Source organism: Palaemon carinicauda, chromosome 15 (genome assembly GCF_036898095.1).
Source record: "Palaemon carinicauda isolate YSFRI2023 chromosome 15, ASM3689809v2, whole genome shotgun sequence".
NCBI classification, from domain to species: domain Eukaryota; kingdom Metazoa; phylum Arthropoda; class Malacostraca; order Decapoda; family Palaemonidae; genus Palaemon; species Palaemon carinicauda.
The window spans coordinates 45,236,339-45,262,429 of NC_090739.1; the positions used below are offsets into that span (position 1 = coordinate 45,236,339).

Sequence of the window (26,091 nt, forward strand, 5' to 3'; positions counted from 1 at the left end):
TGCAGTAGTGGGTGAGGGCTCAACCACTACAATTCCCTAATTCCAGATCCTTTTAATCTGTCTCTTGAAATGTTTTAATGTTTTATGGGTTGTCCGGAAGGCTAAGAAGCCTTTCGCATCCTGGTTGATTTGGCGGGTGGTCAAAGTCATTTCTTGAGAGCGCCCAGATTAGGGGTTTGATGAGGTCCTGTTGCATGGGTTGCAGCCCTTGATACTTCAGCTCCTGGGGGTCTGTCAGCATCCTAAGAGGATCGCTGGGCTTCGTAAGGAAGACGTACTTACAAGGCAGAGTAATCGTCTAAGTCGACTTCCTTACTAGGTACCTATTTATTTTGGTTTTGTTATATTGATAACTGCCAAAATGAAATAAAAAACTCTTAGCTTATACGATGTAAACATATTTAACTCTGGTCAACCCACCTCCTTGGGTGTGAATCAGCTATTATATATTCACCGGCTAAGTTAAATATTTAAAAATGATATTTGAATTATAAAATAAATTTTTGAATATACTTACCCGGTGAATATATAAATTAAACGACCCTCCCTTCCTCCCCAATAGAGACGCAGTGGGATGAGAAGAAATTGAGTCTTTGTCTACATCGAGAGTGGTATCTGGCCGACAGTTGGCGCTGGTGGGCACACCCGCAACCTGTATAGCGATCGCTGGCGAGTTTTTTTACTGTTTTTTTGTCTGTCGAGCAACAGAGTTGCAGCTATTATATATTCACCGGGTAAGTATATTCAAAAATTTATTTTATAATTAAAATATCATGTTTCTTTCAAATAAAACAAAAACATTGCATTTGATCAGTTGCTCTCTCTCTCTCTCTCTCTCTCTCTCTCTCTCTCTCTCTCTCTCTCTCTCTCTCTCTCTCTCTCTCTCTCTCTCTCTCTCTCTCTCTCTTTTTTTTTTGAGAATAATTATAACAGTTCCTTTCCATATTTCTCAATCAGAAAAGAGGGTTCTGTCCTATCTGAAGTTGATGGAGAAGTTCAAGCAGATTACATTACTGTTGTTTTATATATGGATATGGCTACTAGGGGCCATGGTATCTCTTGAGAAACTTTTAACTGTATTCAAAGCTCTGCATGCTCAGGAGTTCCTGGTGACCAGGAAGTGCATAGCAGTTTTCAGACAGCATGACAGCTCTGGCTTACAATTGAAAGGAGGCACCTGGGCTGAGTCATTGTTCTGTACAGCAGAACTACTCTTGTCTTGGACTGGTCTGAGAAAGATACTTCTACCACAGTTTATTCCTGGGAAAGTAAATAAATAAATAGATTGATTAGGAATTAACAAGTACAGTAATACCAAACTAGTGGTTATGTCAAGAGATTTGGAGTTATTTGGGAACACTAGATATGAACATGTTTGCAACCTCACTCAACAATAAGGTGATGTTTTTTGCTCTCCCATTCCAAATCCCCAATCATGAAAGATAGATGCCATGTCACAGGACTGGCGAATAAAGATCGGTATGCTTTTCATCTGTTCTTAATGATTCATCCGCTGATAAGCAAGTTAAGGGTATCTTTGGACTGTAGAATGGCACTGCCTTAATGAGTTTTACCAATCAGTTGCCTCTTTGGTTGTTTTACCTGAGGAGATTGCTTTGCAGGAACAATCTTCTCGGGCAATCAGTTTCGAGGTCAGTTCACCCAAACCCTCCTGTGCTAAACTTGACCACATGGAGACTATCCACTGTTTTATCAGAGAAAATGAGTTTTCTAGGCCCTATAGCTTTTTATACAATAATCCCCTGCCCTATTGTGGTTCACCTATAACTCCCTCAGTACAATGCGGATTTATAGATATATATAAATCTGCATTATTCCAGATTTCTCTATACTGTGGGTTTGTGAGGGCAGACGAGTCATATTTTTTTCATATTTTAATTATTTTTTCATCACAAATCAAATTTTGGACTTAAAATAGCTTAAATGTGTAAAGCTAATAAGAAAATAGGAAAAAATTATAAAGGTAATAAAAAAATATACTGTAGATTTCTGTGCAGTCAACCCTCCCTATTCGTGGGGTTGAGTGAAAAGAGACCGGCGTAAAGATTAAGAATCCACTTATGCTTGCTACCCTAGGATGGGTCAACTCTTAACTTACCAAAACTACGTTGTTTTCACGTGATTTTTATCATGGTATTTTAGCTCTTGCTACTTTTCAAAGGTAATTGTACTGTACATTAGTAACACAGCCTCAGGACAAGGTAAGATGACTCATAAAAAGAAATTCATTGCCACACCATGCTGCAGTATTCATAAGTAACAACAAAACACTTGTTGTATCCAACAACACTCGCTGATATCATAAGAGTACAAAAGTTATTAATAGTTGATGGTTGAAATATACCCAAAATTTTAAATAAAAGTACGAAAAGGCTTTAATGAAGCACAATTTTTTGAAATGTGGTAATGTCTATTTAAACTCGGTGGTCTGCTAACAAAATCAAATGATGAGTTTTAAGGTTTCATATACAGTGTAATACTGTGAATACACTATTAGTAGTTGTTTTTCAATTAGCATAGGATTATTTATCCTACCACAAGTGAAAACAATATAACAAAATCATTTACAAACTTTTAGCAGTAAAATCTGACATACTACACCTTAAGATTGTAGTTACACATAAAATACAGTACATTGTGTACATGAATTACAAAGCTCTCTCTCTCTCTCTCTCTCTCTCACAAATATTTTTACTAGAAAAGGAGGTCCCATAACAAGTGAAGAAAACGAAACAAAATTGAATGGGTACTGTTATGTTCATGTTTACTATATTGGAAGTTAACATCAGCTAATTTATGCAAGTACTCAGGCTAGGTTATTAGATTGATTAGCTCATTCCTTTACTATCCTACTGCTGTAGAACTCAGCCATATGAACCTCAGTTGAGATTGATGAAAAAAATGTTAGTAAACAATAAAGGCAATTAGTTCTATACCCATCTGAGTTTCATCGCATCCCCCCCCCCATCTCCACACTGACCAGTAATATCAAGAGGTTGTTGAACACGTTTCAACTTAACAGACTGGAATTGCATCACATAGTTGGTTTGTCCAAGCACTATTACTGTATAGTACAGTATTGTCATATTCCTCCATATAAGCCTTAGAGACAAGAGAAAAGAAAATGTGAATTCAAAATTTTTGGGATAGACATCAATATTTATCTAGCTTTGAGAAGGAAGCCAGATGAGCCTCAGGTGAGGATAGAAATAATTACTTTACTCCTAAAATTTTGTTTATCCAAGTTTTCTTGAAGTTTTCCCTTTTTATTTCAGGAGTCTGCAGTTGCAAAACACTTTGTTGCCTTGTCAACCAATGGACCCAAAGTCAAAGCCTTTGGCATTGATGAAGCTAATATGTTTGAGTTTTGGGACTGGGTAGGTGGTCGCTATTCATTGTGGTCTGCCATTGGATTGTCTATTGCTCTTCACATTGGATATGATAACTTCGAAAAGTTGCTCTCTGGAGCTCATTTTATGGATAATCACTTCAAAACAGCACCATTGGAACAAAACGTAAGATATTGTTTCGGTGTTTTAGTATACAGTGGTAGTGGAATTGTAGGGCAGGATTAAGAGTTTCATTATTTTAATGATTCTTACCTTGTTGCAAAGTAGGTACATAATTATAAGATTATTGATTGTGTAAGCCATGGGAGCTATCCATTTAAGTTGTTTGAAATGTTACTGTATATTTGACAAAAAGCAATTCAGTCACTTTTTGTTTACATGCTATGAAAGCAAGTGTGTATTGTTTTTGTTAGTATACCCTGTAGTAACTAATTAGTGCATACTCTTACATATGTTTTCATAATGTTTGAAAAAAAAATCATCTTTATTTTTTAAAGCTCAATTTTCGTTCTATGTAAAAACAATTTTTACTGAAGTTTCTTTATATCTCAGATTCCAGTTATTCTTGCTTTGCTTGGAGTGTGGTATCATAATTTCTATGGTGCTGAGACCCATGCATTATTGCCCTATGATCAGTATCTACATAGATTTGCAGCCTACTTCCAGCAGGGAGACATGGAATCCAATGGAAAGTAAGTACACTACTGTACTGTAATACATGTCTTTGTTTAAACCATATTCTTCTTTCAACCTTATTATTCCCACTGTATAGCAGGGTCGGCTGCTTGAGTTATCTTTCTCCACCTATTTCTATACTTTGTATCCTCTTTCCCCAGTGTCATCCCACCCATATCCATTTTATCCACTAATACCCCACACTCCTCCCCATTGCTGGCACATTCTTAGCTTTCTTTATTAGTTCCATATCCTCCCCTCTTACATGGCCTTAGTATCTCAGACAAGCTTCCCTAGTTTTATCTTTTCCATTACATATGCCACATATTCTTCTTATATCTTAACACATTCATTTTCATTAGTGATATTCCAGCAATCCATCTCACCATCCTCAATTCGTTCTTTCTAACAGTCCCAACTGTTTCCTCCAAGGTGCCCAAGTTTCTACCCAATATAATAGTACTGGCTAGATAATGATCTTACAGATCCTCATTTTGAGTTATAATGGCATTTGCCTGTCTAAAGTAACTTATGTTACCTCAACATTTTTGCCATGCTTCATTCCCTCTGTATCACTGCTTTATCAGTACCTCCCTATGTATTAATCCCATGTAGTAGGTTGGCCAGGGCACCAGCCACCTGTTGAGATACTACCAGTAGAGAGTTATGGGATTCTTTGACTGGCCAGACAGTACTACATTGGATCTTTATTTCTGGTTACAGTTCACTTTCCTTTTGCCTAAACAGACACTGAATAGTCTGGCATATTCTTTACAGATTCTCTTCTCTCCTCATACACCTGACAGCACTGAAATTACCAAACAATTTTTCTTCACCCAATTGGTTAACTACTGCACTGTAATTGTTCAGTGGCTACTTTCCTCTTCGTAAGGGTAGAAGAGACTCTTTAGCTATGGTAAGCAGCTCTTCAAGGAGAAAGACACTCTAAAATCAAACCAGTGTTCTCTAGTCTTAGGTAGTGCCATAGCCTCTGTACCATGGTCTTCCACTGTCTTGGGTTAGAGTTCAGCGGACATCATCGTAGCGAAGAGTTAAGGACATTCATATTAAAATACATGAACATTTTAAAACATAGCTATCAATTGAAATGTGAAGGATTTCAGCATAAAGGAATCATTGGTAATACACTTGCATATCAAGTTGCTTGGAAAGCATGCACTCATTCTTCTAAAGTTCCCTTTTCCTGTTATGCATTGCACAACATTAGTAAAGCTACTCACTACTTTTCCTAAATTGGCAATCAGTTTAGAGCTCCCTCTCAACACTTAGCAATCTAAGGATAATGAATATTAATCATCTAAAAAATAAGGCAATGTTATGTCATTTTGAAGAGACGGCCCTTGCTAGATTCCCTCATTGCCATTTAATGCTATGGCCACATTCACAGCCAGTTTAGTGTGCCAATTGTGAAACTGCCATGATGGTTCAACATTTGCTGACTGACTGTACTACTCATGGCTGGACTAACTTAACTTTATTCCAGAATTTTAATGGTTGTAAAATATTTTTTTCAACCAATCTTTACGTGATATTAGTTTTGTGATTTCAACTGTTTTTTAATACTGTACTTAGGTATGTGACTCGCAGTGGACGTCAAGTTGAATATAACACAGGTCCAGTTGTCTGGGGCGAACCAGGCACCAATGGACAGCATGCCTTTTATCAACTGATTCACCAGGGAACTCGTCTTATTCCTGCTGACTTCATAGCACCTGCAGTATCCCATAATCCAGTTGCAGACAATCTTCATCACAAGGTTAGTGTATTGATGGGGATTTTGTCAAATTAAATGCTTAAGTACACTTGTACAGTACTGTATGCTTGAAGTTTAAATATGAGTTATGTTATAAAAATCAGCAACATATTTATAACCAAGAATTTTGGTTTAAATTACTGTAGTAAATTTCAGGCTTTAACTTTTTTCATATACTGTAATGTATTTGTATCCACCATACAATAGGTAAATCAGTTGTTGTTTGCGGATGATACTGTACTGGTAGCAGACACAGAAGAGAAGCTTGACTGACTAGTGACAGAATTTGGAAGGGTGTGTGAGAGAAGGAAGTTGAGAGTTAATGTGGGTAAGAGTAAGGTTATGAGATGTACGAGAAGGGAAGGTGGTGCAAGGTTGAATGTCATGTTGAATGGAGAGTTACTTGAGGAGGTGAAGTACTTGGGGTCTGTTGTTGCAGCAAATGGTGGAGTGGAAACAGATGTACGTCAGAGAGTGAATGAAGGTTGCAAAGTGTTGGGGGCAGTTTAGGGAGTAGTAAAAAATAGAGGGTTGGGCATGAATGTAAAGAGAGTTCTATATGAGAAAGTGATTGTACCAACTGTGTTGTATGGATCGGAGTTGTGGGGAATGAAAGTGATGGAGAGACAGAAATTGAGAACGGGTGTAAGAAATGAGTTAGCGGCTAGAGTGGATATGAATGTGTTGAGGTGGTTTGGCCATGTTGAGAGAATGGAAAATGGTTGTCTGCTAAAGAAGGTGATGAATGCAATGGAAAATGGTTGTCTGCTAAAGAAGGTGATGAGTGCAATGGAAAATGGTTGTCTGCTAAAGAAGGTGATGAATGCAAGAGTTGATGGGAGAAGTACAAGAGGAAGGCCAAGGTTTGGGTGGATGGATGGTGTGAAGAAAGCTCTGGGTGATAGGAGGATAGATGTGAGAGAGGCAAGAGAGCGTGCTAGAAATAGGAATGACTGGCGAGCGATTGTGACGCAGTTCCGGTAGGCTCTGCTGCTTCCTCCAGTGCCTTAAATGACCGAGGAGGTAGCAGCAGTAGGGGATTCAGCATTATGAAGCTTCATCTGTGGTGGATAATGTGGGAGGTTGGGCTGTGGCACCCTAGCAGTACCAGCTGAACTCGGTTGAGTCCCTGGTTAGGCTGCAGGAACGTAGAGAGTAGAGGTCCCCTTTTTGTTTTGTTTCATTGTTGATGTTGGCTACCCCCCAAAATTGGGGGAAGTGCCTTTGGTATATGTATGTATGTATGATTCTTGCATGCATTAAATATTGGATTAGGCCTGTAATATCTAATCAGGTTAATAGCAACATTCATCCTAAAGTGAATCTTATTTTTTCTTTGTATTTAGCTGTTTTTGGTTAATTTCAAATTATATTATTTCAATGAGTCTTCCACAGTATTTTTATACTGTTGTGCTCCAAACAAAATCTTAGGCAAGAAAAGAATAAAAAATTTAGTTTTACCTGTATTTTGAATAAACCTTGATATTGTTTCTCATATTCATTGGTTTGATACACCAACATTTGCTTGCAATCTTCAGTTTGCTTCTTTTCTCTGCAAGATAAACATGTGCTCTCCTCAGGTGGTTATGGAAGTCTGTGGATTGCTTTGTTTAGTGGCTCCAAATTGGTATCATTGTTGTTTATTAAGTTATTCTTGATAGTCTCAAGGTATGACCTTTTTTTTATTCTTCTGAAACACTTTAAGGTATTTTGTTTGCGTTCATAGTACTTATTTTAATGGAATCCGCTTTGATCTGCACTCATATTGTGCAACCTATAGATGCCAAATTTGCAATACAGTGAGGTAATTTCTCTTTGAAGAAAAATGTTGTTGACTCTTTTATTCACGTGGTTACTATGGTATTGAGCTATCTCCCTACTTGATACCTTTTCTGTGCCTCTGCCCTCCATTACAGCATTCAACCTTTCAACTGTTTAACCTTCGACTGTTTTTTTCCTGGTTCTCATCCTGTCGTGAAAGATCCAAGTTACTTCATAGGCCAAGTGACAAAACTCAAAGTAAACAATTGGAGACAAAACAATCTGGTACATTTATTATTTTAACTCCATCACTAAGAATAACTAATAACCTTTAACTTGAAGGTTGAAAAGGATGCCTGACAGGTCTGGTACTTTGAGTGTGCAGACCAGAGCGTCCTAACACATTATCCGACAAATTCTAAAGATGCAAATAGAGTACTGTACATACTAATGACTTGGTAGCCTTAACTCCAGTACCAGTTCAGTATTGTTTCTCAGTGGATTGGCATTCTGTCCTATGTATTTCAGCATAAGAGGTGCAGTGATGGATTCAGTAGAGCCTGAATCCATAGGTCTTCATTAAACTCATTAGGTCCTTGCTGTACAAGTTGGTAAACTGGTTAGGTGCAGGGAAGATAATATTTCTTTGGTATTTTCTTGTCGCATTGGATTGCCAGGTCTAGCTTTTCACAGGAATGTTATTGGGGACCATGTAGCACATTAACCCTCCAAAAAATTCTTGCTTTATATAACACTGAAAATACAGAACAGCACCTTAATAGAAAAGTCGAACAGCATTTCTTACACAACCTACATATGAAGAACTTAATAGATTAGTCACCACCTAAACCATCACATTGGGTCTATATATTTTATGTAACTAATAGTTGCATAGTTAGATAATTCACTGAATACTTGTATAGTATATCAGTTTAGCATGTTATTGCCCTATAAGTACACCGGTGGAATTTTCACTAGATAGGATAAGCTTATGAAATAGCCAGTCATTCTCATTAGTCAGCTGATGAACCTCGTCCCCCACACAAAACTTTTATGAAAATAATTTGAAGCTATCTGTACCGTATATTTAATAGCAATTTATTCACATTGTCAAAACTATTTCTTTCATTTTTTTACACTAATATATGCTAACTTTAGCAGATAATGTATCGTATAAGTAAATATTTCACACGTCTATACATATTTTCTTAATATCATTTGTTCATCATTACTTTTATAGTTTTGTTTTCTGCATACTGCTATTGAGAACAAGTTCACACATTTGTACTTTATTGGATAAACTTTCAAATAAAAAAGGGTATTGTAGTTATATTTCAACTTTGTATTGCAAGCAGATATATATCTTCTACAATCAATGTTTCAAAGTTAGCAATGTTCATGAATTTCTGATGAAAAAAATATCTCGTGGAAAGTTGAACTACATACTGTATATCTTACTAAAATATGCGCAAGTTATTTCAGGGTTCATTTTCATCATTATAATTTTTCAATCTTTTTATACCTTATGTAGAAATAACTTAAATTCTTATAGCTTCTGGTGCTCTCACGCTTATATATGTAATTGTGAATTAATGTATCTCATGTATTCACAGATATATAACTAAATCTTACAAATACCCAAAGATATCACTTATCTGGAGGTAGTTGGATTGTCAAGGTACCAGCCACCCGTTAAGATACTGTCCCCACCCCTAGAGTTATTGGGTCCTTCGACTGGCCAGATAGTATTACATTGGATCCCTGCCTGGTTATGGTTCATGTTTCCTTTGCCTACACATACTCCAAATAGTCTGGCCTATTATTTACACATTCTCCTCTTTCCTCATACACCTGACATAAGATAATGGAGTAATTATTCTTTGCTGTAATTATTCAGTGGCTATTTCCACTTGGTAAGAGTAGAAGAGAGGGTTTAATTATGGTAAGCAGCTCTTCTAAGGGAAGGACACTCCAAAATCAAAACATTGTTCTCTAGTATTCAGTAGTGCCATAGCTTCTGTATTGTAGTCTTGCACTGTCTTGGGTTAGAAATCTCTTGCTTGAGGGTACAGTCAGGCACACTATTGTCTTTCCTTTTTTCACTGAGCTATTTTCCCTGTTGGAGCCCTCGGGCTTATAGCATAAGCTTTCCCAAGTAGGGTTGTAGCTTAGCGAGTGATAATGATAATTCTCGGCCCTCCCCGTTAATATTATTGTAAATTGTTCCATCACTAACACAAACCAACGCTATTTATAAGGGATATTACTTTTGGCGAAGCTGAAAGACGAGCCATTAGACTTTTAGCGAGGGTTAACTACCCACCTGGTAGCTAGTATGGGTTGGGGGTATAACTACCCCACTCATTCACAAACCTGTGCTGAACCCCACTTTGTTTTTGCCTCTCTCCCCGCTTCAACTTAGCGGCCATTCAACTAATTTTTTCTTAACCTCATGTTTTTTTTATATATATACTGTATATGAAAACATTCTTAATGTTTTTATATATATTTTATGTTTTTATATATATTTTGAGCTCTCTTTACAGTGATTGTTGCTGTTTGTGTGATAGCATGATACAGCAGGTTCTCAATGGCAGAGATCCTTCCCTTACGATCTTCCCCCCTTGAACGACGGACAACCTGTAGGCTGGTGGCCTTCCAAGTGACTCAACCTCTGCCACAGGGGAATCATCATCATTTGGATACTCCTTTTCCGTTTAGATATCAACGTTGCTCTACCTCTACGAGTTTTTGAAAGATAACTGCTTGCAGGCTTCACAGAGCTTGACTTGGGTCTTGCTCATTCTCACTGACAACGCCACTTTCCATCGTTACGTTGGTGGCTGACAGATCCTCGGGGGGAAATACCTTTCCCATTCGTGGGTTAGGTTGTACTTCCAAATGGTTTTCTTCATTAAGTTGAAATAATAACTGTTTGTAATTTAACTTTTTCAGCTCTCAATGCTGCATTCCTTCATGCGGCGATGGGCCAACAGCCTTTCTTAGCTGGCGGAGAGAGTGCATAGCCTTTAGCTTGACTGCTCCCCCTTTGTGAGCCCCCTCCCCACCAGAGGGTTGAGTGGTTCTCCTGTGTAGTTTGTTTTGTCAGCTGAATTGATTAATTGTAATTAATTTTTTACAGTTCTTACACTGCCGCTCTCCTCCCGACGATGTCGGCTGGTGAAGGAAGTGCGCAGTCCTTTGTATGTTTCTGTACTCTCGGGGGACACTTTTCCCATCCGCAGATTAGGTGCTCCTCCCGAGGAGTTTTTTCTTTCATAATTTTTCTATTACTAAGATAGTGATGCCGTGCTTCTTTGTTCGGCCAAGGCAGCCAACGTAGGGAGCAGAGCCGTTCGTTCCTGTGTAATCTGCTGTCCCTGCACCGTCAGTCCTATTCTTCTGCGCCTAAGGCAGCTTCTGATCAGCATGCTGACTTCAATGTTTTCCTTACAAAGATGAGATCCCTTTCAAGAGGGCACAGGAACTTGAGCAGTGTCATACTGGGCTGCTCCTGGTGTTCCAGTCGGGTGATTCCTTTGAGGTGAACACAGGAACTAGCTTCGGGCACTTTTCACTGGTAGCGCTCAATGTAGATCTTCAACTTGAACATTGCTTGTTGACAGGAAGCCGAGAGTGCTGCCTGGAGGTCCACCTCCAGGGTGTGGACGAATTTCCCTTCCGAGGAATAGCTATCCTCCCCAGGTGTTGGGCTGCTCTCCCATACGAGGTAGAACTTCCCTTCATCAGCTTCTGTCTAGCAACCTTCCCGCTTGCGGAGAAAAATTGCTGACAGCTACATCTCATCGCAGCAGTGGCAGTTTCGTCATCAAAGACTACGCTCTCCCCTACGCCAAGCCGAGTCTTCCGTTGGGGCAGAGCAGAGTCCGAAGCAGATCTCGCTTGCGGGTGACCATCTCTCTCGTCCTAGAGTGAGATCCCTCCTAGAGACCCCAAAGTCTTGTAGACATCTGTTCCTTCTGAGTACTCTCCTTTGGAAGATCTTTGCCGACCTCGATGAGCTCGCAGAGTGTGTGATTGTCCTCAACGCTTCAAACGTTCTGCTTTTCCTCTGGCTAAGAGACGTCTCTTTGGCTCTCCTTTGCCCATTGGACAATCCCCCCTTTTGCCAGTGCTTCGTAGAGACCCACAAGCGCTGACCATCACTTTCTCCTAAGAAAACATCTCATAAAGACGACTCGCGACGGTCTCCTCTTCGGGAAGACCCTATTTTTAGGGAACCCAAGGAACCGGAACACTCTTTTTTCCTTTCCCCCTGTAAGGTGGAACCTTCAAAACCGCAGCCATCTGCTTCTTCCGTCCGATCATCTATTGACCTCCTCCAGCAGACCCAAGGCAAAAATCTATGGTTCCTCCTCCTCCTCTGGAATCTCTGGCTTCTTCCACCTCTTCCCTGAAGAGGAAACAAGGAGTACCTGAGTGGCTGAAATCACCCAAGATCAAGCTGACACAGGTACGGACGTCAAAGCAATGATTCGGCATTGCTGTGCCCACTCCTCCCCGAGTAAGCTCAAACCTTCATCCATCTAGCCAAGAGTCTCTTTCTCCTAGAGAAGAGTCTCTGGAAGGTGCTTTCCACCCTCTCCTATTGCGGTGGTTCCACCTGAACTATGACCAGTATCTAGACCATTACGGGAGGACACCTCTCCCTCAGCAGGTGAGGCACGAAAGGAAGATCCTTCTCCTTCTCTCCTGGGGAGTTCTTTCCTCCCCGTAAGGAATCAAGGATACCAAGACTTTTCCCAAGTCTTCAGTAAGGGCATCAAGACCTTCACAAGACATTCCTTAAGTCCTTAATGATCATCTCCTAACCCTCCAGTGACACCCATCATGCAAGGGAGGACCCCGACCCACCCCGAAATGTCTCGTTGGTGGATGACTTTGATGACAGTGACAACCATCTATCCAGAGCTGCTAGTCCTAAGCTATCGGAAGCAGAGCAGGAGTCGGAGCATGCCTTCTGGCAGGTCTTCGCCTGCAAGAGTACCGTCAATGGGTTTTCTGACCCAGCAGTGGCCCCTCAAGAGGGCAAAGATACAGTCTAGGATCATGTCCACGGCAATGTACTTGTGTGAGCCTCTCGCATCACCAAGAAAAATCCTCTTCGTCTTGTCTGGGAAAGGTATTATTATTATTACTAGCCAAGCAACAACCCTAGTTGGAAAAGCATGATGCTATAAGCCCAAGGGCTCCAATAAGGAAAAATAGCCCAGTGAGGAAAGGAAATAAGGAAATAAATAAATGGAGAGAACAAGTTAACAATAAATCATTCTAAAAACAGTAACATCAAAACAGATATGTCCTCTATAAACTATTAATGTCAAAAACAGATATGTCATATATAAACTATAAAAACTCATGCCAGCCTGGTCAACATAAAAACATTTGCTCCAACTTTGAACTTTTGAAGTTCTACTGATTCAACTACCCGATTACCGTTTAGTTAGGAAAAATACAAATTATGTACGAATTTGTCATATTTAATAGAAATGTATTGATTGTTGTATCTATAGTAGTATAAAGTAATATTGACCAGCCACTTCACAACACATGGCAGCTGATGTGAAGGCTGTACATCTTTCATGATAGAACACTTGAATGATATTTTTTTATTATACTTTTCAGCTCTTGCTTGCCAATTTCTTAGCACAAACAGAAGCCCTCATGAAAGGGAAGAGTGAAGGAGAGGCAAAAGCAGAGTTAGAAAAAGCAAATATGCCAGCAGACCAATTAAAACGCATTCTACCTCACAAAGTCTTTCTTGGCAACCGACCAACTAATTCTATTATGGTGGAAAAGCTTTCACCATTCACCCTAGGTGCCCTTATTGTCATGTATGAAATGAAGATCTTCACTCAAGGTGTGATTTGGGACATCAATTCCTTTGATCAATGGGGGTAAGTACATTTTTACCTTAAACTCTGCTATAGTTACTTTAAACCCAATGAAGGTTTTGAAATGTTAAGGTATTCTTTTGAATTACAGTATTAGGGGACATCCACAAGCTGTGAATTAAAACATTTAATTTAAGAAACAATCTAGAAAATGTCAAAGATCCCCTTTGAATGTTAAGCCAAATTTGCTTGTAGAAAATATTGTAAGAAATATGTATCACAGTGCTGCACCAATTTACTTGTTTTATAATGGAAATTAAGTAGGGCTTTAATATCACAAGTGCAGAACACTTTTCAGTGGAAATCAAGTGAGTCTTTGATATCACATGTCTTTGATATCACATGTGCAGAATTTTTGTTTAATTTACCCCCCCCCCCCCATTTTACTATGTATTATTCATCTTTGCTCTATTTTATTCTGGTGTTTTTACTATCCTTCGAATAGTATAAATTATATCTCTATATTGTTTTCATGACTGCATTCTGCAGCTGTTTGTGTGTACTGGCATGATTGGGAAATATACTCATTGAACATTTTTTAGAACTCTGCTGTCAGTAGTCGCATGAAGTGAGTAGTAATGACTGTTGATAATGAAGTAATTCTTAGGAATGAAAGGTCTTTCATATTATTAGTACCTTACAGTAATGACTGTTGATAATGAAGTCATTTGTCGGAAAAAAAGGTCTTTCATATTAGTACAGTACCTTACAGTAATTGCGAGTAAAGACATCGTCTTGACATTAGTTTCTTTATGTTGTGAAATATGGGACTGATATCAAATAAAAGTATACCCAATAGATACCTCTAGCTATAAGGATTGATCCATTCTTAAATTTACAAAATCTTATTATTGTATTATACTTTGCTTTCAGAGTGGAGTTGGGCAAACAGCTGGCAAAAGCCATTGAACCTGAATTACAAGATAAGAGTCCTGTTTCATCTCATGATTCTTCAACAAATGGTCTAATTAACTTCATCAAAAATCATCTGTAAATTTTAGTGTGCAATGTGTAGGCATTCTTATGATTGCAGTCTGGTGATATTTTTACTAAGCTTAATTTTCATTCTGCTACAGTGCTGTGGTGGTTTGGGCATATGTGATACCAAGAAAGTTATTCTAAAGATTTTACTAGCATTATCCACCAAATTTTAAAGCATAAATAGAATTAGAAGGGCTTGGGCATAATAAACAATTTTTGTTGTGTTAGAGGAAAGGACTGCATTTAAGTTTTCTTAGAATTGATGTGATGTATTTTGATTTTATTTGTCATGATAAAAGAAATTTTATTTGTCATGATAAAAGAAGTACGTTTGTTGCTGCAAGTGTATATGTTTTAGGAGTTATGTAAGATTAGCTACAGTGTTGTGAATCAGTGGCAATAATTATTTTTAATAATTTCAATGCAGTAATGATGAAGGGAATTGTAATGCGTTTGAATTTAAATAGGATTTATATTACAGTATGTTTGAATATGAGTGAATGCATTTATTTATATCAAAGAAACCTATCTTAAATTGTTTATTTATTTTGCTGAAAGTTTATCAGTGTTCAAGTAGACTGAAATATAAAAAAGGATGCAGTATTATTAATCCTTCAAATATTTTTTTTTCTAAATCTTGTGACGAAGAGTAATTGGAAGTTACATTTCAAAATTATTTTTACTCAAGTATAAATCTGTTTCATGTAGTTGCTGCTAAAATGAATTAAGAAATATTTGGAATTTAAGGCATTTGGTGGGAGCAGGAGATATCAGTAAGTGGCAAGGACAGTTGGATGAGAATCTTGCTGTACTTGTAAGTTTTAAAAAGGTTGACAGCAAGATGGAAGAAAGGAAACTGGAATGCACAGAAAGTAGCAGAAAGCAGGCTTAATACTGTAGTGGATGCAGCTTAGGGCGGAAGGGATTTTGCCTGATTCCCATGTCCACGGATGCTAAAAGTTTAGAAAGTAGGCCTCAAAGCTGTCAACATTGGATCCTCGTATTCATCGGGCTTGAGCACACGTCTATTTTATGCCTTTTTGGATGCATAGTCCTTCAAGGCTGATTGATAGGGGTTACATATGCTTGACTCCAAAGTTTCTCTCCCAGCGGGAGAAAGTGTTGCCCAATCCTTCACTGAGGATGAAAAAAGAGACGAAAGAAATTACACACTAATTTGTGCTCCACCTCATCTGTTAGCACACTACTATGAGCTTGTGTGCTTCCACAACCTTACCTGATTATGCTTACCCATTAGTATGCTACTATGTGCTCGCACGATTTCCACCACCTCCCTTTTTCGTGCTTGTCTATTACCTTGATTTTATTTCCACCACCTCGCCTGTTTGTGCTCGTCCATTACCTTGCTACATTAGCATTCTACTATATGCTCACAAGATTTCCACCACCTCATCTGTTCATGCTCGTCCATTACCTTGCTACTATGCATTAGGATGCAACTATGTACTCACATGATTTCCCCCACCTTACCTGTTTGTCCTCATCCATTACCTTGCTACTATGTTCTCGTGCAATTTCCACCGCCTCACTTGTGTGTGCTCATCCATTAGTATGTTACTTTGTGCTCACATGTTTCCACCTCTGACTTGTTCGTGCTTGTCCATTAGCAGGCTACTATGTGCTCACGCGTTTCTGACACCTCACCTGTTTGTGCTCACCATTTAACATTCTACCATGCATTACCATGCTACTATGTGCTTGCATGCTCCTAAGGTAGAGCCAGCTCACTTGTTCATGATCACAGGCTCCTATGGGAGCAACCCTTCACCTATTACCAATCGCTCGCACCTACGGGAGCGACACCTCACCTACCTGTGATAACTCTGATTGCTTGCTCCTATGGTAGCACCATCTCACCTCCTCGCGATTGTTTACTGCTAAGTGAACATCAGTAGTAATGTAGCTATAGGTTACATGTACGGTGAATTGGAACAGTGCAAGTCGACCTACGGAAAATAGCGATCACTTACAAGTGTTACATTAGTTAATTAAGCTGTACTGCATTGATAGTACTGTATATACAGTACAGTATATTACAATAATATACACTACAGTATCAGTGAGTATTGTCAGATTGGAAGTAGGTAGTAGGTTGGTCAGGGCACCTGCCACCCATTGAGATACTACAGCTGAGAGCTGTTGGGTCCTTTGACAGGCCAGACAGTACGACTTTGGATCCCTCTCTCTGGTTACGGCTTATTTTGTCTTTGCCTAAACATACACTGAGTAGACTGACCTATTCTTTCCACATTTTCCTCTCTCCTTATCCATCTGACAACACTGAGACTGCCGATCAATTCTTCTTCACCCAAGGGGTTAACTACAGCACTGTAATTGTTGAGTGGCTACTTTCCTCTTGTAAAGGGTAGAAGAGACTCTTTAGCTACTGTTAGCAACTCTTAGGAGAAGGACACTCATAAATCAACCCATTGTTCTCCAGTTTTGGGTAATGCCATAGCATCTGTACCATGGTCTTCCACTTTCTCTGATTAGAGTTCTCTTGCTTGAGGGTACACTCAGGCACTATTCTATCTTGTTTCTCTTCCTCTTGTTTTAAGTTTTTATAGTTTATATATGAAATATCAAATTTAATGTTACTGTTCTTAAGATATTTTATATTATTTTTACTTCTTATAGCCTATGTAGTTTGTTTATTTGCTTATTTCCTTTCCTCACTGGGCTATTTTCCCTGTTGGATCACTCAGGCTTATAGCACCCTGTTTTTCCAACTGGGGTTGTAACTTGACAGGTAATGTTAATAATAATAATGATAATAATAATAATAAGTTTTTTTTTATTACAGTATTTACATATAAGAGTGGCGACAACTCGTATTATGTGTACAGTACTGTAATCTTACCGTGTACTGTACGTACACTTACTGAGGTCTGTTTATATAGTAATACAGTACTTATACTGCAACTAACTGGAGCTTCTATGAGCGAGTACATGGCAGTCATTATAATAGGTGACACAAGGTTCCAGAACTGTTTGCCGATTTCTAATGATCTACCAAATCTCACCCTTCACTGGCAGGAACGGAGGCGACATGAGGGTTGTCAAGATTTACAAATTCCTACTTTCTACTATTATGAATGGAATAGTCGACGTCCTTTCTGTTTGGTTCCCTAAATGCCATTCAGGCCGACCACTTCTTATATCGTACTCCGTCCCCCACAGACCTAAAGGACACATACCCTCGATTCGATTCCATTCTCTGCTTCATTTTTGGGAAAAGTAGCTACTAATTGAAAGACCTGTACAGCTGAGTAGCTTCCATATTACAAGTGTTTAATGCTTGTTTCTCTTAAAAGTTTAAAGGTCACTCACTAATGGCAGAGGCAAGGGACAGAACAGTGCCCAATGCTCTTCTCCATCAAGCTAGAACCAGGGATGGCCAGGCAGTGACTGCTGACAACTCGGCAGGTAGACATGTAGGCTCCCCCAAACCCCCCATCCGTAGTTCACAATGATGGTTTGATTGCTGACACCACTGGAAACTATAGAGTTTCAGCGGGTCTCAAACTCCCGTCCAAGAGATTACTAGGCAGGGACGTTTCCAGTAGGCTATCATCATCCATCCATATACCAAAGGCACTTCCCCCAATTTTGGGGGTAGCCGACATCAACAAAGAAACAAAAAAAAAAAAAAAAAAAAACTGACGGGCTTTGGCAATTGCCCTCTTCTACCATCCTACAAAGGAATCACTTGAGCATTGAGATAGGCTCCCTGCCTCTTGTCTCAATATGTGGATCATTATATATTCAAGAAAGTTCATTAGGATTCCAGGACAGGTTGGAGTATCTAGTGATACCTTACCATGACAGCTATTGGGGTTCCCCAGCAAACAATCCTGGTAACAGTGTACTGTAAACTTAACTGTTCCAGCACAGCCTTCCTGATCAACAAAGACAACGCCTTCCAAGACTTCCTCTGTCGATGAGAATGCTAGTTCCACAGGACCACCTCCAGCAATTGCTCCTATAGTTTTCAAAGTTATTTTGTTTACAACCAGAGCTCACCCTACCTTTGGGTTTGGTTACACCAGGAATACAGAGTGATTTACCCTCCTAGTTACATGACGAACTCCATGGTGAGTACTCCACTCTGAGAATCTACTGTCCACAGATGTAGCAGAGAAGGTATCAGGCGCTCGCCTGAATCCCCTCCCCCCCCCCTCCATCTATAAGATGTGATCAAGGAGGGATCACACCAGCTTCTAAACCTATCAAGAATGCTTGCAGTGCTTCTAATTTGTAAATTTTCCAAAGGTTTTTGATAACACACAGGTTAGCAATAATGGTTGATAGCACTTTCATTCATGTCCAAAATTACAAAGGGCATTCACAAGCCCTTCTCAAGCACATGTACTCTTTTGAGTTGAAGACTCGGTGCAACCGAGCAAGGTTCTATCAGGTAAGAGCAATGTGTGAGCAATCACACTCAATCGACAGTTCTGTTGTAGACTATCCATGCATCATTCCCCAACAGTCGGTGGAAGTCATTGTGATTCAGAAGGGCCCTGATGGCTCCCAAGGAGCCACATGCCAAATGGTACCCAGATGAAATGTTTATCTCTTCCTTCGTCATGGAAGCTCCTCATTTCCGCAGTAAAGATACCGCTCAGTCCTCGATCTAAGTGATTAACTTTGATTCAAACCTTGACTCTTTACGAGAATCAACAAGATTATTAAGGAGCTTAAACTTGGGTTAGCTCCAGCAAACCAAGTAGGAAAACGGCATATCTTTTCCTGTCGCTAGTCATTCTGAACTATAAATCTCCATCGCCTCTGCAGTTCGTGGCAAGGACTTAAAAGCCAAGCAACAATGACTTCAATCCTTCTTCCTCTCCTATACAAAGGTGGTTTGCGGTCAGAAACATGCCCAATCCATGAAAATCTATTCGCAAAGTGTTGGGAACTGGTTGAAATTAACACTACTGCCCCTCTATCGATCAGAGTTATGACTTCCCTGGATTTTAAACCAATCAGTATGGTTACTGGGGCTTCCTTCCACTAAAAGAATAAATCTCTTATTAAAGGATAATGGTTTGTATTAGTAATTTGTATTTTTCCTAACTACAAACCAGAATCCTTTAAGTTACACCTCATGCCTCAACCACCCCAAAAGCCTTAGGTGAAGGTCAAAGTGGCAATTCCATGTGCAGTACTGGTTAGGGACCAAGGCTTCCCCTGTCACCTGCCAGTAACTACTGACACCTTATTATAAAGTGTGACAGCTGAGTTCCAGCCAAGGTGAGTTATTCTTTTATTGAAGGACTCTGGTTTGTATGCATAGGAGAAATACAAATTATTTTTTAGATTTGTGATTTGTTCCTACAAAAGATACAAACCCTCATCCTTTAATTTAGAAGAACGCTTTGGTGCGATTGATTGAAAGTGCGAGCTGTAATCGGTTGTTGAAATGGATAAAGAGCAGTTATCCGATTGGTAAAGCATAGCCCCGCCCCACCTCCCTCACAGTCGGTTCTCTAATCCCTTTTTTGTTCCCATACTAACAAACTCCGTTATTTATGTGGATTACATTTCAACATAGCTGGAAGGTAGCCATTAGACTTTAATTGCGAGGTGTCAACCCTGCCTAACCGCTTGAGCGGGTAGACTGGGGTTTACCCAGCCGCCTCTATGTATACTCACAGCAGTGAGAGACGTCACTTTTTCTTTTGGCTCAGTTGAGATCGGACGTGTCGGCTCACTTCCTGACTGTCATTGGACTTTTTCAATTTTTCTTTTTCAGGTGTGCGTGTCTTCTCTTGTGATCGCTTTCATCATGCAAATCTGTCCAGGGCACGAGGGTGCCACGTGCGGAATCTTCATGTCGTCGTTGGAGACCGACCCGCAATCTTTGTGTCCTACTTGCCGAGGGCATAGATGCGAGCAGAGTTTGCCTAGTGTAGAGAGTGGTCTGCCTCCCAATGGGAAAAATTTGGCGGCGTAGGAAGAAGACAACGAAGCGCGACCGTTCTCCCTCGGGCGAGCAAAGCGCATTCTTCTATCGTCTAGAGGTAGAGGTAGGCGTACGCGCAGTCCATCAGCATATATACCCCCTTGACCAGACCTTCCAAACGACCTCGGACTTGACCTGAAGATGAGAATGACCATTCCCCTAACAGCTAAACCCCCAGCAGTGTCTTTCTCCAACTAGAGTAGTCAATACTCAGAGGCCGCCTCTGCCCACTTCTTCAGACATAGGTGCTTCTCTGGGACAGCTGGAAGGCGTTAGACCTTCCTCTTCCTCTGTGGCTCCTAGTGCTCCTACTTCTGCTCATGAATCGTTTCCATTGATGCGTGAAGCTCTCGATTTCACGATCAAATTGGTGATTTCCACGAGCAATTCATGAGCAGATATGTTGGAACCGCAAGCAAGTGCGCTACCAACACCTTCACCTTGACTCTGCATCTTCCACTCAACACCCTTTCCAGAAGGGTTCAAGGAGCCCCCTAATAGATTTTCAAACGTGCCTATTTGTCCGGACCTTCCTTCGCGCCTGAAGGAACGTGTTCCTCTGCCTCAGAGGTTATCACCTCCGTCGACTGGAACTCCTTCTAGAGTTCCACCCAAAGGACACACTCCTTGAGAATTCCAGGGTTTACCCAGAGGTTCAGAGCTTCCTCCATGGGTGAACACTTTCATGTCCACCCTCCTGACCTCTGTCTGTCCCAGGCAAGGCAACCCCTAGGATCCCCCTAGAACCCTTGTCGAGTTTGTCAGTTGGGAGTCAGGACCCTATAAGGAAGTCGATGGCAGACAGTGCGTAGATCACCACCCCGATCGCGCGCTGAAGTCCCCATTCCTTCTGATCCTTATATGGCCATTTTACCTTTTACGCCAGTAAAGGTAAAGGAGGTCATAACTAAAAAGCAGAAGAGAAGGATGAGAGGCGTAACACCACCTCACGCCGACATCATCCATTCTAGGATGAGTGGGGACATAGGCTCGCCCAGGGAGATTGTAATCCATCCCTTCAACCCTCAAGAAATTGAGGTAGTGGCCTCGGACCCATGTCCGATTTCTGTACCTCCTCCAGAGGAGGAGCCTTCAGCTCTTACTATCAAGGCTTTGTGAAGGGCCTCGAAAACCTTGCAGTTTAACCCCTCTTAAGACTGCAGTTACGCCCTTTGCGCGGTGAATCGTACGACACTAAGACTAAACCTAAGAACGCTGCGGCCCGGGAAGCTAGAATGGCTGAGGCACACTGACGGTCCCTGTGGCGGGTCCTCCCAGTGATTCTGTTGACGACCCTGACCTACCCCAGGCTCTGGAGGTGGACGACTCTTTAGATTCTGAGGATGAGAACCTTCCAAAGGTGGCCAGTCCAAACTATCACTACGAACAGGGGAGACGTGAGTCGGAGCATACCTTTTGGCAGGAAAGGAAGGTTATGGTTCTTGATGAGATATTCGAGACCCAGAAGCCTTCCAGGTCCAGTGCAGCTCTGCCCTAGTCCAAGGGTTTGACAGTTGCCAAAAGGAAATCTATCGCCCACATAGCTGGAACTTCTAGTTCCTCAAGGGCAAGTTCCTCCTCTCGGTCCATTCCACTTTATTTTGTTGTAAAAAGGAAGTATTACGAGATCGAAGGGGAACCACATTCCACCATGACCCTCGACCCTTCGGTAGAGTCCCTAACGAAGGGTGTATGGACTCAGACCCTCTCCTTTCTGAAGGCCTCCCTCTCGGTAGTTGAGCTCCTGAACATAGAGAGAGGGGCAAAATACGCCATGCAGGCTGCTTCGTGGCTCAATCTATGGCTAGGATCCTTAGGCTTCATGGTTCGCTCCCACGATCTTCCAAAGGAGTCCAGCAGGAAGACTATGGAGTCTTTCCTGTTGTCAGGTACCCGGACTCAAGTTTCTATCGCACCACGTCGTCAACCTATGGACTATCGCCATTCCCAAGAGAAGGGATACCGTCATAGGCAGGTTCCATAAACAGGTGCCGAAAGTGGAGGTCTCTCGGTTGAGGAATTCCACCCTCGAGGGTCCATCTCTCTTTGTTTTGGAAGAGATAGAGAGGGCTGCTGAGCGATGGAGTAAATCGTCAAATTATTCTCTCCTCCATAGGGCCATGACATCACGGACCTATGGTAGACCATCCCAGTCTTCACTGCCTCAGCAAGCACCTTCCTCTTCTCTCCAGTCAACTTCTAGGCCCTCTGGACCTTCTAAGGTGTGTAGGTGGCCCTTTCCATCCAATGGCCAGAAAGCGTCCAAGTCCTTCAGAGGAAAGAAGGGAGGTGGCTTAGGTGGTCACTCCATTAGGAATGGCATTCCTCATCACCTACCACCTGTAGGAGGATGCCTACACTGCCACTGGCAGAGGTGGCAACTCCAAGGGGGCAGATCCCTGGACAGTCTAAGTGATCACCCTAGGGTATCGCGTCCCGTTCATTCAATCTGTCCCTCATCTGACTCGGAATCCAGTGCATCTAAGCTTCTATACGAAGGGATCCGCAAAGGAGCTGACCCTCTGGGCCGAAGTCCAGACCATGTTGCAGAAAGGGGCTCCCCAAGAGATTGCAGATGGGTCCCCAGGCTTCTACAGTCAAATTTTTCTGGTGAAAAAGGCAACTGGAGGCTGGAGACCAGTCATCGATCTCTCCCCTCTGAACTAAACAAGTTTGTTCAACAGACTCAGTTCAGAATCGAGACGGCAGACACGGTCATCCAAGCAGTTCGTCTAAGGGACTTCATGTGCACACTAGATGTGAAGGACACAAACTTCCAGATCCCAATCCATCTGTCTTCAAGGAAGTATCTAAGATTCATACACGAGGAAAAGACATACCAGTTCAAGGTTCTATGCTTCAGTCTCACGACAGTTCCTCAGGTATTCACCAGAGTGTTCGCCCTAGTGTCATCTTGGGCTCACAAGAACGGCATCCGTCTTCTCAGATATGTGGACGACTGGCTGATCCTAGCAGACTCAGAGACGACCCTTCTTCATCTTCGGGACAGGCTTCTCAAGTTTTGTCAGGACCTGGGGGTTCTGATAAATCACGAGAAGTCATTACTGCAACCTTCACAGAGACTGGCTTACCTCATTATGATCATAGACACCATCCAAGAGAAAGTCTTCCCATCAGACGAAAGAGTAAAGAGACTGAAGGAAGTTGTCGCACCCCTCCTCAGGAAAGAAGTGAGCGCAAACTCATACCTCTAGAAACAAAAATCACATTAAATGCAGAAAAAAATCAAGAGCATCTTTTCTGACCATATTTCTACTTGGTATACTGTTATCAAGCCTAAGACAATATTAGAACTCTCACCACTAATCTTCTCCCCTCGTAGTTTAGTCCTATTTCTGATGCGTGGCTTCCACATATTCTGTAAGTTATATTTGCAATATTATATACTGTATAGGATACATTAAATAACACCATAAACTTAACTTTCATTTTTATATGCGTAAAGTCGTAAGATTACAGTAGTCATATTATAAGGGTAATATACGCAGTTGGGTGTTTGGTAATAGTAATGAATATTACGTACTATATGCGTTTTAAATTTTGTATTAACTCATTGTTTTGTGTAAAGGAAGAGGATTCTCAGCTTATGAGAAAGTAAATGAACAAGCAACAAGCTATGCTATAGTATAAGTATGAAAATACAAATAGTCTAATGATAAATACAATTTAATATAAATACTATATACGGAAAGTTGTTAGATGAATAAAAATGGACCAATTACAGTATTGGATAAATGTTATAGTAACGTATGAACTCTCTGAGATACCAAATCCCGTAGATTTATTTAGCTAATTTGTTGGGCGTGTTGGAAATAGATAGTGTTCATAAGTCTCTCAGGTTTTTTAAAGGTAGGCTTTCCCGTCTTCCCTTTACTGTCTTTGGCAATAACCTATCAGAGTTATTGTCGCAGATGGCGATTCCTGTCGACAGCTTGCGGCCGGCGCCTCTCCCATTGTGCCCCTGAGCATAATGACTCATGAGCTATAAAACTTTGGGGTTATTGCTGCAGATGGTGATGTGTTCCGACTTATTGCGGCCGCCGCCTGTCACAGGGCACAACAAAGCTCTTGAGTTTTGTGAGGCCAGGACCTTCAGGACCTCTTACTAGGGCTTCTTCACCTTACTGGGAAGAGCCTGCTTTTCCTGCTGTGTATCAGCACACAGTTAGACCTTTTCAACCTTGCTTGACACCATCCGAGCTCATGCCTCCTCCTGTAGGAGCATGCAAGGCTACTTGCCAATCACCTGTTGGAGCGCTGACAAGTGTTCGTAAAAGCATAGACCCTAGTCATGCGAGAGAGTCTTGCGCACCTAGCCACTAACCATTAGCGAAGTGTGCGGGGTAGCCCCTCTTGCTGACAATGGTCTGCGCACAACTACAGTTGCTCATAACCACGGCTATAGTGAGGTTCTGGCATGAACTACTTTGGCTGCACATCCACACTTGCCTTTTCTACAGCCAAATCTCACTACAACAAGGCTCATGAGACACAACTCTTTAGGGTTATTGCAGCAAATGGCGATTCCTGTTGACCACTTATAGCCGCTCCCTCTCACCATTGTGCCTCCAGGCCACAACAAATCTCATGAGACATAACCCTGTAGGATTTTTGCAGCAGATCACTCCCTATGGGATGGAGAGTTCTTTGGAGCTCCTTCATGGTGATGCTTGCCAACTGCTTGCTGTGAAAAAATTAAAATAATAAGTCAAAGAAAACTACAAATTATGTTATATATGGAAATTTTTTATTATCTTATTAAAATGTTTTTTTTATATTTTGGTCATTCAACCTTGTCTAAGCATATTATTTTTTTCACAGCACACCCTACTCCCTGTAGGGCTTGAAGAGACAACTAGAATTGGAGACAAGTAGTGGTAGAAGAATAGGATTATAGGAAAGATGAAGTTGTCAAAAGAAAAGTTACTCAAGACCTGTTTTGTTGTTATAACTTCTTCCAATTTAGGAGCAAATGAAACTAGCTTATTCTTACCACTGACCGATGTTGTCCCATCATAGTATAATTTTTTTTTCATATATCGACAAAGAGTTTCCATGGATAGTGTCTCACATACTTGTCCCCAGAAACAAGTGTACATAAAGTGGCATAGAAAAGTTTTCACCGGCAGCCAAACTTTTAAGTGTTGTCAATGCCCAAACCCGGTTGACTGTTCATGCAGATAATGAACCACAGTGTTGCAGGGTTCTCCTTTAGACTTGAAGTTTTTCTATCATAAGCCTGGAACTTTCTCTGGATATCTACATTAAAAAACAGAAAGGCTCTGTCTTGATGTTAACAATTAGAAAATTTGCATCATAAACCAGATAGGGCTTTATCCTGAAAAAGGGCTCTTAGTGTCACATCTTATTTTTTGTGTTTCATTATGTACTATAATATGTAGATGTCTGTAGCATAGCTTTAGGAAGTTACTATACTGTACTGTATTTAGCCATCCCCTCTGGGTGTAACACTGAGGATTCTAAGTTTTTTTTCTTTCTCAGGAATGATATAAACTTTTTTCCTTTTCACAAAATAAATATTTTTCTTGTTTTATGAAGACAGCATTTAATTCCAGTACCTTACCCCATTGTGTCCCCTTCTCA

The 26,091-nt window shown here is 40.8% G+C and overlaps 2 protein-coding genes across 3 annotated transcripts in view; one reads left to right on the plus strand and one right to left on the minus strand.

Annotated features, from left to right (window-relative positions):
* The window catches only part of LOC137654594 (glucose-6-phosphate isomerase-like), a 65,201-nt gene extending 50,151 nt beyond the window's left edge, over positions 1–15,050 (plus strand). The window contains exons 6-10 of the mRNA XM_068388368.1: positions 3,297–3,536; positions 3,924–4,063; positions 5,640–5,823; positions 13,228–13,499; positions 14,370–15,050. Of these exons, the coding sequence (XP_068244469.1) occupies positions 3,297–3,536; positions 3,924–4,063; positions 5,640–5,823; positions 13,228–13,499; positions 14,370–14,490 (957 nt within the window). The 3' untranslated portion in view covers positions 14,491–15,050. The remainder of the gene's footprint in view (positions 1–3,296; positions 3,537–3,923; positions 4,064–5,639; positions 5,824–13,227; positions 13,500–14,369) is intronic.
* Dip-C (dipeptidase C) overlaps positions 1–26,091 on the minus strand; it is a 935,347-nt gene that overhangs the window by 291,572 nt on the left and 617,684 nt on the right. The window lies entirely within an intron of this gene.